Source organism: Nyctereutes procyonoides, unplaced genomic scaffold, assembly GCF_905146905.1.
Source record: "Nyctereutes procyonoides isolate TBG_1078 unplaced genomic scaffold, NYPRO_anot_genome, whole genome shotgun sequence".
In the NCBI taxonomy this organism is placed as follows: Eukaryota; Metazoa; Chordata; class Mammalia; order Carnivora; family Canidae; genus Nyctereutes; species Nyctereutes procyonoides.
The window spans coordinates 2100952-2119985 of NW_026575043.1; the positions used below are offsets into that span (position 1 = coordinate 2100952).

General features: G+C 45.5%; 2 protein-coding genes across 5 annotated transcripts; one reads left to right on the forward strand and one right to left on the reverse strand.

The window, feature by feature from the left end:
* Window positions 1-1031: 1031 nt before the first annotated feature.
* On the reverse strand, window positions 1032-9559 carry HFE (homeostatic iron regulator). Of its 4 annotated transcripts, none has more exons than XM_055322075.1 (7): window positions 8206-9559; window positions 6104-6367; window positions 5665-5964; window positions 4632-4907; window positions 4389-4502; window positions 3446-3478; window positions 1032-2379 (listed from the first exon to the last, which is right to left on the reverse strand). In XM_055322075.1, exons 1-7 carry the CDS (start codon window positions 8360-8362, stop codon window positions 2267-2269), a joined length of 1257 nt encoding a protein of 418 aa, XP_055178050.1. In that variant the 5' UTR covers window positions 8363-9559; the 3' UTR covers window positions 1032-2266. The 4 variants fall into 4 exon arrangements, 3 of the variants coding, with proteins under 3 accessions (XP_055178050.1, XP_055178049.1, XP_055178052.1); XR_008664035.1 differs by having other exon boundaries at window positions 2274-2379; window positions 4675-4907; XM_055322074.1 differs by having other exon boundaries at window positions 4389-4907.
* A 1890-nt stretch (window positions 9560-11449) lies between these two features.
* On the forward strand, window positions 11450-18093 carry LOC129507858 (L-lactate dehydrogenase B chain-like). Its single transcript, XM_055322603.1, has 2 exons — window positions 11450-11528; window positions 17454-18093. Exons 1-2 carry the CDS (start codon window positions 11450-11452, stop codon window positions 18062-18064), a joined length of 690 nt encoding a protein of 229 aa, XP_055178578.1. The 3' UTR covers window positions 18065-18093.
* The last annotated feature ends 941 nt before the right edge of the window (window positions 18094-19034 follow it).

Below are 19034 nucleotides of genomic sequence, written 5' to 3' on the forward strand. Positions count from 1 at the left end.
TTCTTAAGATTTTATTTATTTATTCAGAAGAGAGAGAGAGAGAGAGAGGCAGAGGCATAGGCAGAGGGAGAAGCAGTCCCCCTGAGGAGCCCAATGCAGAACTGACCCCAGGACCCCAGGATCACAACCTGAGCCAAAGGCAGAGGTTCAACCACTGAGCCATCCAGGTGTCCCTGACTTTTTAAATGTAGTTGACCATAAGCATTGATGAACAAGGGCAGAAAAATTAGGCTAAGAAACACTCAAAGAAAATAGAGCTTTATAACTCCCATTATAAAAAGAAAGGTAACAGGCTACAGTTGCCAATGGTTAGCAAATCTGCCACTGTGAAGACTAGAGCGTTTCTGGAAATCTCAGCCTGTGTGAAAGAAAACCAATATAAAACACACCACCGCCTAATTAATTGTAACATACTCTTAATGAGCCAGAAGAGCAAGGGAAGCTTTTTGGCAATCTGTTCTGAGTACAGAATGATATATAAAGAGAAAGAATTTGGGCACCTGGGTGGCTCTGTCAGTTGAGTGTCTGCTTCTGGCTCAGGTCATGATCCCAGGATCCTGGGATAGAGTCCCACATCGGGCTCCTTGCTCAGCAAGGGAGCCCCCATCTCCCTCTTCCTCTCTTCCCTTGCTTGTGTTCTCTCTCTTCCTCACTCACTCTCTCTCAAATAAATCTTTAAAAAAAATAAAATAAAGAGAAAGAATTTGTCAGTGTGTTTGCAGATAAAATAACCAACATATTACAGCTCCGATGATAATGTTTCTAGAGTAAGGAAGAACAATTAATTTAGCTACCAGAGTTTAATGAAGACATTCCATAAAGCAAAATGTAAAAAAATTGGAAACAGTATCAATGTCCCACCAATGACACAATGTTTAGATTGATTAGTCCGTAACATTGATAAGTACATGAGAAAAATCATGCAGGGGCGTTCTGGGCTCTGTGCTGGACATGGAGCCTGCTTAAGATTCTCTCTCTCTCTCTCCCTCTACCCATCTCCCCCTCTAAAAAAAATATGCAGTTACACAACAGAATTAATTGTATGTTTATTAAAATATATTTCTTGATTTTATATGTATTTGTTGATTTTAATATAGCAGTACTGAGAGGAAATACACAAATAGTTAATAGGGTTTATCACTAACTAATGGAATGATAGTTTCAATTTAACTCATTTTCAGTTTTTCTACAATAAGCACAAATTACATGTACTTTTCTTCATTCAACTTTAGTAACCTTCTGTTAAGCACACTTAACCCTGTAAGACTACATTGCTAAAACATAGCCAAGAATTTTTGCCTGTATCTCCCAGCAGAACTTAACCAATGTTTTCTTTTTTTTAGAAAAAAAAGTTTAAAAAAATGGTTGAGGTCTCTTTGCCCAAATTCATTACCCACCAAACAAACTGTTGAGCTTTATTTGGTCTTTTGAGGCACCTACCCTCCAAGACAGAATGCCTTGTTCCAGAGTTATGCAGACAAATGTACAGAGCAGCATAAAATAATCACATGCCATCTGGGTGTCTATGTTAGTATTCTTTTGAACATGGTCAGATGAATTACTTTTCCAGAATCCAGTAATTCCTGAGCAGCCTGGTTAAAGCAGTTTCTTTTTTTAGATTTTATTTATTTATTTGAGAGAAAAAGAGCACTAGCAAGAAGTTTGATTGGTGTAGGGGCAGAGGGAGAAGCCAACTCACTGCTGAGCGGGAGCCCGATGGGGCTCAAACCAAAGACCCTGAGATCACGGTCTGAGCTGAAAGGCAGACGCTTAAGCACTTAACCGACTGAGCCACCCAGACATCCCGATAGGTTTCTTTTTTTAATATGCACAATTGGGGAAGAGAACCAGACTCCCAGGAACCCCAGGAAGATGCCAGGGTTTCTCCAGGCCACTCAGTGGCTTCCATTTTGCCATCTTTAATATGACAGAGGTTGCTCTGTTTCATGGAGGGAAATGCCACCAGTGTTCTGACTCTGGAGGCACCAGCAGAGCGAAAATAGTTCAAGGTCCACCATAACCACTAACTGGCACCACCGATCACCGTCCTGACCCTGGGGCCTAGGACAGATGCCAGACAGAGCAGACGGGTGGTGGCAGACCAGTGAGATCCACATCCTGGAGTTCTCTCACCAGAGACTTTGAAAGGAAATGACTGAGCTTATTTTCTGCTGTTTCCCTCCATCTTGGTCAAGCTCACTGAGCAGTAAAACACTGGGACCACAGAAGAGCCATGTCCCTCCTTTCTCCATTTCCTGGGCACAGTTCAACCGTCTGGATGCAGTGGTGTGTGAGATGGATCAGAGTCAGACTGACGAGCTGGAAATCTGCCCCTAGCCCTGGCAGGCTGTGAGACACTCCGTGCTTCATTTTCTTCATCTAAAAAAAAAAAAAAAAAAAAAAAAAATAGGATAATAGTACTGACATCAGAGAATTATTGTAAGAATTATAATGCATGTAGGTTCTCAGAACTCAGTCTGGCAGAAGGTAAGTCTATTTTTTATTTATTTATTTATCTATTTATTTATTTATTTACTTTTTTTTTAATAATTGTCAGCCACCTTATCATCACCATCATCATCCTCGTGATCATTTTCATTATCATTTCTTTAGCAGAGAGCAAGTAGGAAATTACTGTGTTATTTCAAGCCTGGCATACCAGACTGGAATTGTGAATGCATTAATGTAAATCATGAATCTGAGGGAATCTATGTGATGCTTTTCCACCAATTAGAAAAAGATAGCCCTCCTCAAGACTCTTCCCACCCACTTTCTGGAAAACTATTATAAATAAACACAGGCATCCACAATGGCTCTTCTGGGAAAGGCGCCTTCTTGGGTTGTGCAGTGCACGGCCTTCATTGCTGTACAATGACCCTTTTCACCCTCTGATGGAAGAGACCACAGGGCTTGGTGACAGGTAAATTACTGGAAAACAGAGAGAAAGAGACAGAGAGAGAGAGAAAGAGAAAGAATCAAAAGGAAACGAATGGGCCTAGGAAATGCCTGGATGTGTGTGCAAAATTCTGGTAAGGATATGAGAGTTATGTCTTGAGGAGAAAGTTCATCGCTTTTCTCAAATGTTGAAAGGAACTTGTGAGTCTCCAAAATTTCAGGAGCCCCATTCCAGAGGTAGGAGATGAGAGATGACATGGGCCTATGGAGCCTGCAGTCATGCAGAAATGAAGGCAGACTCTAGAGGCAGCTCGAGATTCAAGAGAGGCAGTTCTGCCCTGAGCCAGCGCTGGGACTCACTGGCCTGCAGGAACTCAAAAACCTAAGTGGGAGAAACTTCTGAAAGATGAACAAGGAAGGCAGTAAGCAGAGAGTTCCTGGGGCAGCTCCCATTTGTTGGGCACGCTTCTGCCCTGGAGCTGGAGGAATGTCATAGGGGCATTCTCTCTCTGAGTCTCCCCCAGGGGCCTGCAGGCTGTCCCTCACTTACATTCGGCCAGCACGTAGTCACCCATGGCTCCTCCTGTAGAGACAAGAGACAGGAAGGGGCATCACAGGTCGAGCACCTACTGCCTCATCCCTGGCCTTCGCCCCCCTCACCCATTCACCCCCACTGGGACCACTGCTGCCTGGACAGCTCCCAGGGCTCCCACAGCCTCACCTTGCTTATTAGCTTCTCCCCGGCTTCCTTGCCTCCCAATCTCACCTCCTGACACTCCTGCTCCAACTGCCGACTCTGTACACCTGACTGTCCCTGTCCTGGCTTCCCAGGGCCCCTCAGCTGCCATCCTGGAGGCCCCCAGAGCTCTGCATGGCTGGCTTCCATCTGTCCCTCTTTCCCCCACACCACAGATGCTCAGGAGGCAGGAAAGCGCCCTGGTGACTGACAGGATGAGGCACAGTCATTTCTCACTTCCCCCTACGCCTCATGCTTGGCCATTTGCATGGTGGCTCCAACTGTGTAGACCTCCTCCCCCTGTTCCCCACCCCTTCTGGAGCAATCCACCTCACGGCCCAGAACACCTTGCCAATCCCCAACAGAACATGGCCATTCTTTCCTTTGACACCCCAGAGAATATTCTTTGTGTTTACTTGTGCTATGGATCTTGTTGCTCTCTAGATGTGAGTTCTGAGAATAGCAACGATGATGAATTCAACCTTGGAGCCTGAGCACTACTTTATATAGCATCTTACAAAACAGCAGGTGCTCACAAGAAGTTTGTCCACCTTGGAGCTTTCATTCTGGGGAAAAGCATGAATTCCTACTCCTGGGGTGGCAGTGGAACCAGTGTTCCCAAAGAGAAAAAGGGGAAGAGGCCTCCCACGGATGCCTGCCAAAGCCATTTTGCCCTCCCCTGTGGCCCCACTTCCTGATGAATTAGTATGTCCTGGATTCAGAGGGACCAGGAGACTTCCTCCTCCTCCCTACTCACTTGAAGCCTGCCTCTTTCTTAAGATTCTGAACAGAATTCCAGTAAAAAGGACGAAGATGCAAACAGCAATCCCACTGATGATGCCAACGACCAGGGTGCCGGACATCGGGGCCTCTGAAAGAGCAAAAGCTAGTTCAAGCTGTAACCATGGCCCCAGCCTCATGCAGAACCCCCTCACTGCCACGCTAACCCCTCTGGTTCCACCCACAACAGATTTCCTTAGCACCTGGCTCCCAACCATACCCCAACTGGCAGTGAGGGGCTGATCCAGGCCTGGGTGCTCGACCTGGCAGGTGTATCTCTGCTCTTCCCCAGGGGCCACAGCCAAGGCTACCCATCTCTGGTAGGTCCCATCCCCGTTGGGCAGCACATCCTTAGGCTCAACATCCTCGGCATCCAGTGGCTGCCTGTCCTTCAGCCACTTCATGGTGATGTTCTGGGGGTAGAAGTTCAGAGCCTGACACCGGAGGGTGGTCACTGCCGAGGTCACATGATGAGTCATCTTCACCAGAGGGGGCACTGGACAGGAAGGAGGAAGGCTCTAGAGAGGGGAGCTTTCTACCCTTCCCAGGAAGCCTCAAACTTTCACTTCCCCTCCTCTCTGAGTTAAAGGAAGAAGACAACCTTATTCAGACAATGCTGTAGGAGAGTCACCATTTTGGGCCTAAACCATGTGGCAGGAACCAGCTCCGATGTGGTGCTACAGGGACAAAAGTCAAGCCCATCCTCCTGTCCCCTATACAAATGTGTGGACCTGTAGCTCATGGCTTCTACTCTTTGTCAGTACAGGAAATTGAATCAGATAAAATCACCCTGTATGTGGATTGGGCTGAATAAGCCCTATTGGCAAATTCTACTTATTGGTTTCGACCCAATAAGTATTCTGGTGAGAAGGGGCCCCGGAAGATTGGCAGCCTTCAGGGACCATCTCTTCTTTAACCACCAAAGGATTCTCCTACTCTGACTGGTTGTCTCCCTGGGTAATTTCTTGACTTGGCATTAATGTGATAATTGACATCTCTGAATTTCTAAAAGGTGTAAATATGCACAGTATATTTAAATCAAAAGATCACAGATACTTCTTCCTCAGCCACATGTAGGGAGGAAATAATATGAAAACCATGGCTCTCGGCTGTATCCTCAGACCTCAGGTCCTGCCCAGAGAGTCCCCCCAGGCACCCCCTGGGCAACCCCTGCCTGGGACCTCGCCCCACGCCCCCTTCACCATATCAGGAAAGTACAGGGTGGGGAGGGCAGAAGGGCACTTCCTCCATACCTTGCCGGTCTAGAACCCCTCTTCCCAGCTCCAGCAGCTGCCACAGCTGCTCAGGACAATCCCTCTGCAGGTAGGCCCTGTTCTGTTTGGCCCGAATCTTGTTCACTTCCCACTCCAGCTTGGTGGCCTGGGCCTTGGGTTCCGCTGCTCTCCAGTCCAGTGTCTCAGGGCAGAATTCCAGATGGTTCTGTCCATCATACCCATACTTCCAGAACCCTGTGGTGCTGTTGTCCTCTTGCACCTCACAGCCCAGGATCACTTGCAGGGTGTGGGACTCCGACGATACCCCGAGCTTCGTTACTGAAACCAAAGGAGGAAGCCCCTGTCTCAGCATGCCCAGGGCCCAAAGGACCGCAGACTGCCTGCTTACTCCCCCAGATGCCTCAAGATAGAGAAATACTCTGGCCATGTCAGAAAGGTGAGGACCCTCTCCCCGTACCCTTGCTGTGGTTGTGATTGTCCATAATGGTCCAGAAGTCGACGATGAACATGTGATCCCACCCCTTCAGGCTCTGACTCAGCTGTAGCCACAGCTGGCTGGCAGCCCCTGTCCGGACCCACTGGGCACGAGGCTCTGCACGGCGAGTCTCGTGACTGTAGGACACGAACAGCTGGTCATCCACGTAGCCCCGGGCCTCAAACAGGGGCAGCCCAAGGTCTGGCACTGAGGCACCCATGAAGAGGTAGCGCAGAGAATGGGATCCTGGGGAGAAGGCAAGAGGACATCTCTATGCACCACACGCAGGGCTGGGAGGCCAAGGGACCACAGCCCTGAGATCAACTCGCTGCACATGCTGTGTCTGGGCCCACCCCATGTAACCAGAGGTGCAGTGCCTCTCTTCTCTCCACCACAGGCCTGGGTGCCCTTGCCCTGTGCAGCTGTTGTCACCCCCTCAGAACTTCCAGCCTCTGCCCTGCTTTGCACATTTAGGGCAATCTCCCCTGCAGCCAACAAACTCCATAAGCTCCTAGAGGGTCTCCAGTGGGGCAGCTGAGCTCAGGAGTTGATGCTCAGGGCAAATTAGATCCAAGTCCAGAGGAATGTGCTATTGGTCCCCACAAGAGAAAAGTATCAGTGGCCCCGAGGTGGCAGTCTCTGCTTCAACTCAACTTGCCGGGTCCACTCAGCTGGCCTAGGGAACACTGCTTCCAGTTGGCACCACCCCTGCTTCCTTCAGATCTCTGTTCTATTGCCAGCCTGAGAGAAGCCTGCCCTAGCTCCCTACCTCACCTGTCCTTACAGCTCCTACTGCTACCTGGTGCTCTGATTCCTTTTGTTCGTTTATTGTCATCCCCTGACTAGAATGCAAAATATTAGAGGGCAAGGACTTGGCTCCCTGCTATCTCCCCAGGGCCTGGAACAATGCAACACAGGCTCTGTATTCCCTTTATACGTGCGAACAAAGAATATTTCTGTTCCACATCCAGTTTATGTGTCAGCCTCTACTGTGGTGTGACATTTAAAAACCACAGCTAGGGAGACCCCCGGTTCTGCCTCCAAAGCCCAGGGTAACCTTGAACAAAATCACCCAAGAGCAGGTCATGCCTCATTCTTGTCATCTCTTGTCATCTAGAAAATGTGGATACACATTCCATCTACCCTCCAAGTGTTGTTCTGTGACTGTGTAAAAAGGTATGTAAGGAGTCGCTGTCAACAGAGATTAGGAACAGTTGGTGGTACTTCATTTTACATCAGAGAACCAGATCGCCTAAATTCTTTCTACCCTGGGGAAGGAACCTAACCCGAGGGCCAGACAACACTAGTAAAATCACCCCAGGACTGGCTCCTGCCTCCCAAATGTTTAGTCGATTTGAACCAGATCACAGATAGGAAGGTGATTTAAACCTGAGTTAAGTGCTCCTGATCACCACGCTGCATCCTCTAGCAAGGGCCTGTTAACTGTATGTGGTACGATAAATAAACAGCAAACCAACACCCCCTCCCCCGCTGAAAAGGAGAACTGTTGCGTTCAGTTCAAAAGTCCAGAAATCACAGATATGTTACTTTTTTCAGAGAAAAGAACAACCGCCAGGAGTCCGTGAGGCCAGGGTTGTCGGGAGATCAACCCCACCCCGAGGTCGAAAGGCAAGGCCGGGCGCAGTGCGGACCCCGTGCAGCCCAGGCCTGCGGCCCTCCGCCAGCCCCGAGCCCAAACCGCCGGCCCGGCCTAAATCGTCTTTGCGGAGAAGAACTTCCTGTTTGGCGACGGCCCGACCGGGGAAACAAGACAAGGCCAAAAGCGGAACAAGAGCGCCCAGATCCGAGTCTGAGGACGCAGGAATCCGAGCTCAGCCGGCAGGAGAAGCGCACAGATTTGTAGTTAAAAGCGTCACAGTCGGCGGGTGGGGGCGGGGGGCGCGGAGGGGAGCACTCCGAGGAGAGGGGACCCCCAGCCCGGTCTTGCACCCCTCGGCGGAGCCCTCCCGGGAGAGAGTCCGGCAGAGGCCGCGCTCGCGGCCGCGCGCTCCTCGCGCCCTGGGCGACCCCGGGGGCTCCGCCGGGCGGATTTCGATCTGGTCCCCGCCGCGGCCCGGACTCACGCGGAGGCCGCCGCTGCGCGGCCACGGTCCGCAGCTGGAGCAGCAGGAACAGGAGCAGCAGCAGCAGGAGCCGCGCGCGCCGCGCCCCCGGGCTCATCTCCGCTGCGGCCGCGCGTCCCGAGCTTCCCCCGCCTCCGGGTGGCGGCGGCGCGGGCATGGCCAGCGAGTCACCCTGGAGCCACCGCCCGGGCTGCGGGGATGCCAGGCAAAACTTCCTGGCCAGTGCGATCCTTTTCCGGGCCGTGGGGGAAAAGAGACTCCAGAACTCGAACTCTCCTCAGTCTCAAGCACTTGCTGGTGAAACCTTCCGTGACCCCGCTGTCCCTGGGAAGTATCAGTCCTAAGGGGACGACGTCACTGGTGGAGGAAAGTATACTGCACTTTTTCTGATCTAAATAGTCACATTTCTGATATTCAATATCTAGAAAGTAGGTACTTTAAAAATTCAATGGTACGTTTTCAAAATTTTTATCTGAAGTTCAATAGGATTTCTGGGTAAACCTTTCATTTTATTCCCACATTAGGAATAATTAAACTCCTAAGTTTAACAAAGTAGAACCTCTTGAAACATCGTTCACGATTCACAAGGTTAAATTAAATTTCACAAACTTAACAACACATTGGAATCACCTAGAAAATCATTAAACTTATTGATGTGCTGCTTTTTACCCTCAGCTACTGATTTAATTGGTGTGCACTGCTACCTGGGGATTGGAATTTTAACCCCTCCCACCCCATGGGCACACACACAGTTTGGGAACTACTGTTTAGATATTTCCAAACGTATTAACAAATTTACTACATCTGATTTTCCTAAAACCTTTAAATACCTAATAAATCCAATGAGCAATATCTTTGTAAGCATGTATGCCAATTTTGGCCATCTGAGGAAAAGATTCAAACTTGGAAATTGGAGCCTATCTGTAGGGGCATATGAAATGCAATTGGGGAAATGTCCAATACAGTTGACGAGTGGTTGGGGTTGATTGTGATATTCTTTTTTCTTGGTAACAGCTTTATTATCAAGATTTAATTCACATACCGTATGATTCATCCACCTAAGGTGTAAAATTCAGTAAGTTTTAGTATTTTCACAAAGGCATATAACTATTACCGCAGTTTTAGAACGTTTTTCATCCTCTCCACAGAGAAATCTTGTGCCTTTTAGACATCACCTCCAAATCCCTCTACCTCTCCCACCCTACCCCAGGCAATCACTAATCTACCATCTCAATAGAATTACTTCCTCTGAATATTTCACACACATGGAATCATAGAATATGTGGTTCTTCACGATTGGCTTATTTAACATATTATTGTCACGTTTCTTTTTCATGCACAATAAAAACTCCATTTCCAGACCCTCTACCATCTCTTGAGGATAGGAATGGGGGACAGGGGGTGGGGGGGAGGTCAAACATTCCAGGCTTCTATTCATGTCTTGGTTTGATGGTGACCCTCATCTAGGGACCACCAGAAACACACCCAGAGTCGCCTCATTAGAACAAAAGACACTCCTACCACCCAGGAAATTACGAGGATTTCAGGAGCCCAATGTCAGGAACTGATCGAGAGTCCAACATATATTTTCTCTTATCTCATAGTGTGGATATTCAGTTGTCCCAGCACCATGTGTTGAAAAGATTATTCTTTCTTTACTGAATTGCTTTGGCACCTTGTCCGAAATCAATTAACTGTAAGCATGAGGATTTCTTTCTGGACTCTCAGTTTTATTTCATTGATCTATATTCCTGAAAGTACATATATCACAATTAAGGATTCTTGTTCAATGAAGGTTACCATGGGTAAAGTTAATTAACAGCTGATAGAATGGCAGAAAGTTATATATGATGTTGGAAACAGAGGATTAGTAATTAGAAGAGAAAAGGAACTCCTCTAAATCAAGAAGACCAAGGCAGGGGATCCCTGGGTGGCTTAGCGATTAAGCATCTGCCTTTGGCCCAAGGTGTGATCCTGGAGACCTGGGATCAAGTCCCATGTCAGGCTCCCTGAATGGAGCCTGCTTCACCCTCTGCCTCTTTGTCTCTCATGAATAAATAAATAAAATCTTAAAAAAAAAAAAAGACCAATACAGAAATCCCAGATCAGAAATGAGTGAAAAAAATGAACAAGAAATTTACATACAGAAAAATCCAAAGCACTTCGTGAAACAAGGTAATGAAAAGGAATATATCATTTTGTCTCTTAGGGCGTTACCAAATTAGAAAGTTGAATACTGCTCAGTTGTTGTGTGGATGTGGGTGTGCAGACTGAGGCTTCAACTCCATTCCAACCCTTTCTAAAGATTTCCTCAAGTGTACCCCGTAAAGGGATATGTCTGTGTGTGACCGGAAAGTGCAGGCAGACAGAGTATCCTTCACTGAGAGAGGAAAATGGGTAAAATGGGGACCAGTACCATATGGTATTGGAAGAAACCAAAGACATTAGTTTAGTAAATTAAAAATGCATGCAATGCAAAACAGGGACATTCTCCAGCTAAGGACAGTTCCAACCAAAATTACTCATTTAACAAAGGCAATCTGCAAAGGTGGGGTCGGAGTGGGATACAGTGGCAGAGAGGGATATATAAATAGGTTAAGCATACACATACGCACACTCCTTTGTGTATGTGTTCTCGGGAAGAAATAGGGGGTCCTGGAGGATTGGGGGCCGGGGCCGTCTATACTTCCTGGACAGTAAGCGGCCAGGGGTGAAGGGATATTGGAGACCATAAATGCTGTGTCGCCTGGGTCCCCAGCAGCTGGCCGTGCAGAAGAGATTGACAGCAAGTGCTGCTGTGAGCCTTCTTAGCTTTCCTGTCTGACTGGAATAGCTTTTCCAAAGAACGCCAATTCCAGCCATGGCCAAGATGCTTGCTAAAATGGGCATTGGAGCAATGATGTTCATGGAGTCTGATGAAAGCTCTGTTTGAGGTTCCATGGTACTGATTTTGGCTTCTATTCGCACCTCACTCACCAGGGTGTGAGATTCTGGGTCCTTTGTCTCAACCATCTGCTCAGGTGAATAATATGCCAGAGCCACCCTGGGCTACTGACCCTGATAGCCTAGACCTTCACAGCATGTGCAAGTGGTGGCCCCATTCGGGCCTCAGTGCTCAGTGTGCCAGGGGTATGTGGCTTCTTCTCCCCGAGGGACAGTCACATTCATCCAGCACTGACAGGTTCCATTCTTGTTGGGCCAGCATTCTCTCTTGTCTGAGTGCAGGCCTTCCTGGTCCCCTAACATGGAATGGTATCAGTGTGGTAGCACAGAGGAAGAACCACAGGGCACTGTACCACTGTTTCCTGCCAAGAGGTCCTGTGGTAGGTCACATATACTGAAGGGGGTTCGGAGGAGCAGGGGTGGGGGGAAGAATGGGCCCTGGGCCCTCCCTTCTGAGGTATTAGCATGCTCCCCAAGACCAGCAACCACTTGTAGGCTGGCTTCAGCCCCTCACATCTCGGGAGAAACCCTTGTGGATGGCAGACATTATGGGTTGAAATGCCCCCACTAAAATGGTTGAAGTCCTAACTTCCAATACCTGTAAATGTGACCTTCTTTGAAAATAAGACTTTTGGGCAGCCTGGGTGGCTTAGCAGTTTAGTGCCACTTTCAGCCCCGGGTGTGATCCTGGGGATCCGGGATCGAGTCCTGCATCAGGCTCCCTGCATGGACCCTGCTTCTCCTTCTGCCTCTCTCTCTCTCTCTCTCTCTCTGTGTGCCTCTCGTGAATAAATAAATAAAATCTTTAGAAAATAAGACTTTTTATAAATGACCAAACTAAGATAAGGCCATTAGGATGGGATCTAATCCAATAGGACTGACATTGACCCAGAGAAGTTCACAGAGGGAAACTGTGAAGACACAGGATACACCTGAGCACAGGCTAGATGCTAAGAGAGGGACAGATTTTCCCTCACATTATGCAGAAGGAACCAAATCCTGCTGACACTTTCAATCCAGAATTAAACCCCCAGAACAGTAAATTTCAAATTGTCTAAGTCCTACTTAACACCTGAGGAAAGAAAAGGAAAAAGAAATACAATTTGCAGAATGCTAACCCTGTAGTAAGGATCATGCTAGACTATATAGGAGAAACTTACTCTCAATATCTTAAAAAAATATATTATCCTGGGGCACCTGGGTGGCTCAGTCAGTTAAATGCCCGATTCTTGATTTCAGCTCATGATCTCAGAGTCCTGGGATGGAGCCCCGCATCAGGGATCCTGCTTCTCCTTCTCCTCCTCCCTCTACTGCCCCTCCCCACTCTCTCTCAAATAAATGAATAAATAAAATCATATATATATATATATATACACACGTGTATATATATATATATATATATATATATATATATATATACACACACACACACACACACATATTATCTCTATTTGCAAATGGGGAGTTGAGGGTCTTGCCCAAATTCACAGAGGCAAAAAACTCTGTGAACTCACAGAAATGAATAATTTTTTTTTGCCTTAATAACTACAATAGAACCCTTAGAGGGGAACTATACCAGGTTGGACAGAAGCTGTATTTTATTCCACCTCACTCCTGGTTGTTCCTTTGCCACCTTCTGAAGCAAGTGGTCTCAAGCTAGGGTGAATTCCTGGGAAGGCTGGGATTTGTTAGGATAACTTGTTTTTCTGTCTTCATCTGTACGTTCACACAAGGAAACATTTATTGGGCCCTTTTCTGGTGCCCTTTCACCTGGTGGCTCCCCTGGCTGCTCTCCCTGCCCCCAGTCCTTCAAGCAGGGTCCACAGGATGATCACTTTCCAGGCCAAGAATGTTTGTTTCTCTCTCTTCTCCTTCCTTTAAACTCCTGCTAAACAGTGAACACAGTGAGCTTGCTCTATATGGTGTAGCACTGCTGCCTCGTATTAAGTACTCAGTGAATATGTGTGGATGAAGTAAATGAGCAATGAATGAATGTCCAAGGTCAGACTGTGAAGCCAACTAAATCCACTTGGAAAGACTTCCTGGCTCTCTATATTCTCAGGGCACCTGGTACATGTGAACACTACAGAATACATTGCATAGATTTACAAGTATATATTAATATGTTACCTCTTACAGTAGATTCATCACTGCCTGAGACTTTTCTTCTTGATAATCCTATTGCTTTGTGGAGTAACCAGCACAGAGCTACACAGTTGCTTCTATCATAACCCAGAGTATACATTCCTGAAAAACTTCATAGTCTGAAAAAAAATTACACTCACTTTCAACAGGGTTCATGGTAAGCTAGGAGGGGGCAGACAATTCAAAACTCTTTAACAGGGGTGCAAAAGGCAGGACTAACTGCTTTCCCCCATATGCTCAGAGTGGATCATTCGTTAACTCAGAACCTTGCACTGATACTCAGTTGAATTAATTGATGGATGATCATTAAATAGACAATTAGTTACATTTCCTTTTATTTTTGGTAAGATTTTACTTATTTATTTATTTATTTATTTATTTATTTATTTATTTATTTATTTATTTATTTATTTGAAAGAGAGAGCAAGAACTTGTGTGAGGGGAGGCACGCCTGGGTGGCTCAGTAGGTGAATCACCTGCCTTCAGTTCAGGTCATGATACCAGAGTCCTGGGATGGAACCCCACATCAGGCTCCCTGCTCAGCGGTGAGCCTGCTTCTCCCTCTCCCTCCACTTCTTTCCCCTACCCCTCTCCCGCTCAAGCTTGCTCTCCCTCTCTCTCTCAAATAAATACATTTTTCAAAAAACTAAAAGAAGGAATGAATGAGCTCAGGAACACAGAAGGAGAAGCAGACTCCCCACTGAGCAGGGAGCTCAATGCAGGACTCAATCCCAGGGTCCTGGGATCATGACCTGAGCCAAAGGCAAATGCTTAATTAACAGACAGAGCCACCCAGATACCCTTACTTAAATACTTTTCTAAGTAAGATAGAATACTGAGATACCTTTTAAGCAGTATTTTAAGTTCATATGCCTTTGCTTTTTATTTTATATGCCCTAGAGAGACTGTATTTTTTTATTTTATTTTTTTTTATAAATTAATTTTTATTGGTGTTCAATTTACCAACATACAGAATAACACCCAGTGCTCATCCCGTCAAGTGTCCCCCTCAGTGCCCGTCACCCATTCACCCCCACCCCCCGCCCTCCTCCCCCTCCACCACCCCTAGTTCATTTCCTAGAGTTAGAAGTCTCTATGTTCTGTCTCCCTTTCTGATATTTCTCACACATTTCTTCTCCCTTCCCTTATATTCCCTTTCACTATTATTCATATTCCCCAAATGAATGAGAACATACACTGTTTGTCCTTCTCCGATTGACTTACTTCACTCAGCATAATACCCTCCAGTTCCATCTACGTTGAAGCAAATGGTGGGTATTTGTCGTTTCTAATGGCTGAGTAATATTCCATTGTATACATAAACCACATCTTCTTTATCCATTCATCCTTCGATGGACACCGAGGCTCCCTCCCCAGTTTGGCTATTGTGGACATGGCTGCTAGAAACATCGGGGTGCAGGTGTCCCGGCGTTTCATTGCATCTGAATCCTCGGGCAAATCCCTAACAGTGCAATTGCTGGGTCGTAGGGCAGGTCTATTTTTAACTCTTTGAGGAACCTCCACACAGCCTTCCAGAGTGGCTGCACCAGTTCACATTCCCACCAACTGTGTAAGAGGGTTCCCTTTTCTCCACATCCTCCCCAACATTTGTTGTTTCCTGCCCTGCTAATCCTCCCCACTCTCACTGGTGTGAGGTGGCATCCCATTGTGGCTCTGATCTGTATTTCCCTAATGGCAAGCGATGCAGAGCATTTTCTCATGTGCGTGTTGGCCATGTCTACGTCCTCCCCCGTGAGACCTCTCTTCATGTCCCTCGCCCATTTCATGATTGGATTGTTTGTTTCTTTGCTGTTGAGTTTAATAAGTTCTTTATAGATTTTGGAAACCAGCCCTTCATCCGATATGTCATTTGCAAATATCTTCTCCCATTCTGTAGGTTGTCTTTGAGTTTTGTTGACTGTATCCTTTGCTGTGCAAAAGCCTCCCATCTTGATGAAGTCCCAGTAGTTCATCCTTGCCCCTGCCTCTTTTGCTTTCGTGGATGCATCCTGCAAGAAGTTACTGTCTCACATTTATATCTTTCATCCATTTTGAGTTTATCTTTGTGTATGGTGCAAGAGAGTGGTCCAGTTTCATTCTTCTGCATGTGGATGTCCAATTTTCCCAGCACCATTTATTGAAGAGACTGTCTTTCTTCCAGTGGATCGTCTTTCCTCCTTTATCGTATATTAGTTGACCATAAAGTTCAGGGTCCACTTCTGGGTTCTCTGTTCTGTTCCATTGATCTATATGTCTGTTTTTGTGCCAGTACCACACTGTCTTGATGAACACAGCTTTGTAGTACAACCTGAAATCTGGCATTGTGATGCCCCCAGATATGGTTTTCTTTTTTAAAATTCCCCTGGCTGTTTGGGGTCTTTTCTGATTCCACACAAATCTTAAAATAATTTGTTCTAAGTCTCTGAAGAAAGTCCATGGTATTTTGATAGGGATTGCATTATACGTGTAAATTGCCCTGGGTAACATTGACATTTTCACAATATTAATTCTGCCAATCCATGAGCATGGAATATTTTTCCATCTCTTTGTGTCTTCCTCAATTTCTTTCAGAAGTGTTCTATAGTTTTTAGGGTATATTTTGAGAACCATTTGAATGGTAAATGGTTCTCCAACCTTTTATTTTCAGGTTGTAGGTGTGCTTTTGTCTAAAATGAGAGACTGTATTTTTTGGTCTGTTAAGGAGCATGTTTACTTTTTCCACTTGGAGGAGCTCTACATAAATGACCCAACATTCATATGCTTAGCATCCCAGGACAAGAGGAAGAGTGCGGGGCTGACAGAATCTGTGAAGAAATAATGTCTAAAAATTTCAAAATTTGGTGAAAAGACATACACTGCATAAAACCCAAGTAAACTAACCAAAGAAACTCATGCCAATCCTTTGTAATTAAAATTCTAGAAACTAAAGATAAATTGAAGAATCTTAGAAGCAGCCAGAAAGAAACAAGCAATGTGGGAACAATGACGATGGTGGGTTGCTCATCTGAAAGAACAGAGGTCAGAAGCGAATGACACACACTTTTGGGGTATTGAAAGAAAAATAATATTAACCTCAAATCCAAATCCTTTAGGTAGAACTACCTTCAGGAATGAAGGAAAAATAAAGACATTCTCAGATGTAGGAAAACTAAAAGAATTTTTTGCTAACAAAAATGACTGAGAATGACTAGAGAAAGTTCTTGACAGAGAAAAGAAATGATAGGGCACTTGGGTGGCTCAGTGGTTGAGCGTCTGCCTTTGGCTCAGTTTGTGATCCCAGGATCCTGGGGTTAAGTCCCTCATCAGGTTCCCCACAGCAAGCCTGCTTCTCCTTCTGTATGTGTTTCTGCCTCTCTCTCTGTATCTTTCATGAATAAATAAATGAAATCTTAAAAAAAGAAAAGAAAGAAAAGAAAAGAAATGATAAAACAAGGAATCTTAGAGTACCAGGAAGAAAGAACCAAGAATGGGAAGACCAGAAGTATGGGTAAACACAATAGTGTATTTCTCGTGAGTTTTCTAAATCATATTTGGTGATTGATATGAAAATTGTAACACAGTTTGATACTCAAGACAATATTTTTAAATAGCAAATATAAAAATGAAGGGTCCGTGATTAACATGAGGTAATAGTTCCTAGTAGACAATGAAAAGTCATATACATCGTAAGATGCAAGAGTAGGGGTCCCTGGGTGGCACAGCGGTTTGGCGTCTGCCTTTGGCCCAGGGCGCGAAACTGGAGACCCGGGATCGAATCCCACGTCGGGCTCCCAGTGCATGGAGCCTGCTTCTTCCTCTGCCTGTGTCTCTGCCTCTCTCTCTGTGTGACTATCATAAATTAAAAAACAAACAAACAAAAAACCCAAAACAAGAGTAACCACTGACAAAACTGTATAAAGCATACACTCAAATATATTATAAATAAATCAAGATATAATTTTTTTTTAAAAAAGAACAAAACAGGGATCCCTGGGTGGCGCAGCGGTTTGGCGCCTGCCTTTGGCCCAGGGCGTGATCCTGGAGACCCGGGATCGAGTCCCACGTCGGGCTTCCGGTGCATGGAGCCTGCTTCTCCCTCTGCCTGTGTCTCTGCCTGTGTCTCTGCCTCTCTCTCTCTCTCTGTGACTATCATAACTAAATAAAAAAAAAAATTAAAAAAGAACAAAACAAAAGTGTTTCCAACCCAGTGGATATTCTTACATATGTTACCTGGAAACTAAGTGGACTACCCAAGCACCGTGTGATTGGAAGTGGGTGCAATCTGGATTCTGCTAGATTTCACTATCTTTTGGCTGAAAAACTTGGCATTCATCCCAGCAGCTGCCATGGATGGATTTTGGGAGAACATGGCGACTCAAGTTTGGCTGTGTGGAGTGAAGTGAATGTGGCAGGTGTTTCTCTTCAGGAACTGAATCCAGAAATGGAAACAGACATCAACAGTGAAAATTGGAAGGAAGTGCATAAGATGGTGGTTGAAAGTGCCTATGAAGTCATCAAGCTAAAAGGATATACCAGCTGGGCTATTGGATTAAGCGTGGCTGATCTCATTGAATCCATGTTGAAAAATCTCTCCAGGATTCATCCAGTGTCAACAATGGTGAAGGGGATATATGGTATTGAGAACAAAGTCTTCCTGAGTCTTCCGTGTATCCTGAACGCTCGGGGTTTAACCAGTGTGATCAATCAGAAGCTGAAGGATCATGAGGTTGCCCAGCTCAAGAAAAGTGCAGATACCTTGTGGGATATCCAGAAAGACCTAAAAGATCTGTGACTTCTGGCTTCTAGGCTGTAGAAATTTAAAACCATAATGTGATTAACTGTGAGTCTTTAGTTTTTCATCCATATACATGGATCATGGTTTGCTTTTATCTTCCTAAATATGTGAAGCTGGGCTCACAGAATCAAAGCCCATGCTTGGTTTAATGCTTGCAATATGAGCCTTGAACAAATAAAATTAACTACCATAAAAAAAATAAAATAAAAATAACCCACAGAACGGTGAGGAAAAAAAAAAAAAAAAGAGGAAACAAATAATAAACACAGACCTAAACCATCACAGGTCAAAAATCACCTTAAATAGAAATGGTCTGAATACCTAAATTAAAAACAGAAATTGGCAGAGTGGCTAAAAAACACTAGAGTTCTTACTTTTATCTATCTATCTAGAGTTCTTAATTCTTAATTTCTTCTCCTCTGATCAAATTTGCATTTCCCATTTCAGAAAATGTCTCTGCCTTTCATTCCATGGCTAAGGCCGAAATAACTCACATTACTTTCAGTGTCTCTTCCACTGGAATATAAGCTCTACCAAGCCTTTGATTCATAGATATAGATATTATTATGGGTTGAATCATGCCCAGTCCAAAAAAAAAATAAAAACATTTTTAAAAAGCTATGTTTGAGTCCTAATTCTTAGCACCTGTGAATGCAATCTTACTCAGAGATAGGGTCTTCACAGAGGTCATCAGGTTAAAATGAGGTCATTAGGGTGGGCCCTAAACCAATATGACTGGTGTCCTTATAAAACAAGGGAAATCGGGACAGAGGCATCCATGCCTGGAGAGAAGAAGACCATCTACAAGTCGAGGAATGCTTGCGGCTGCCAGAAGAGGGACTCCAGGGGCAGATTCTGTTTCTCAGTCCTCAGAAAGAACCAACCCTTTCAACAACTTGGTTCTAGATATGGAGCCTCCAGAATCAGGGACAATACACTTCTGTTGGCTCAATCACCCAGCTCACAG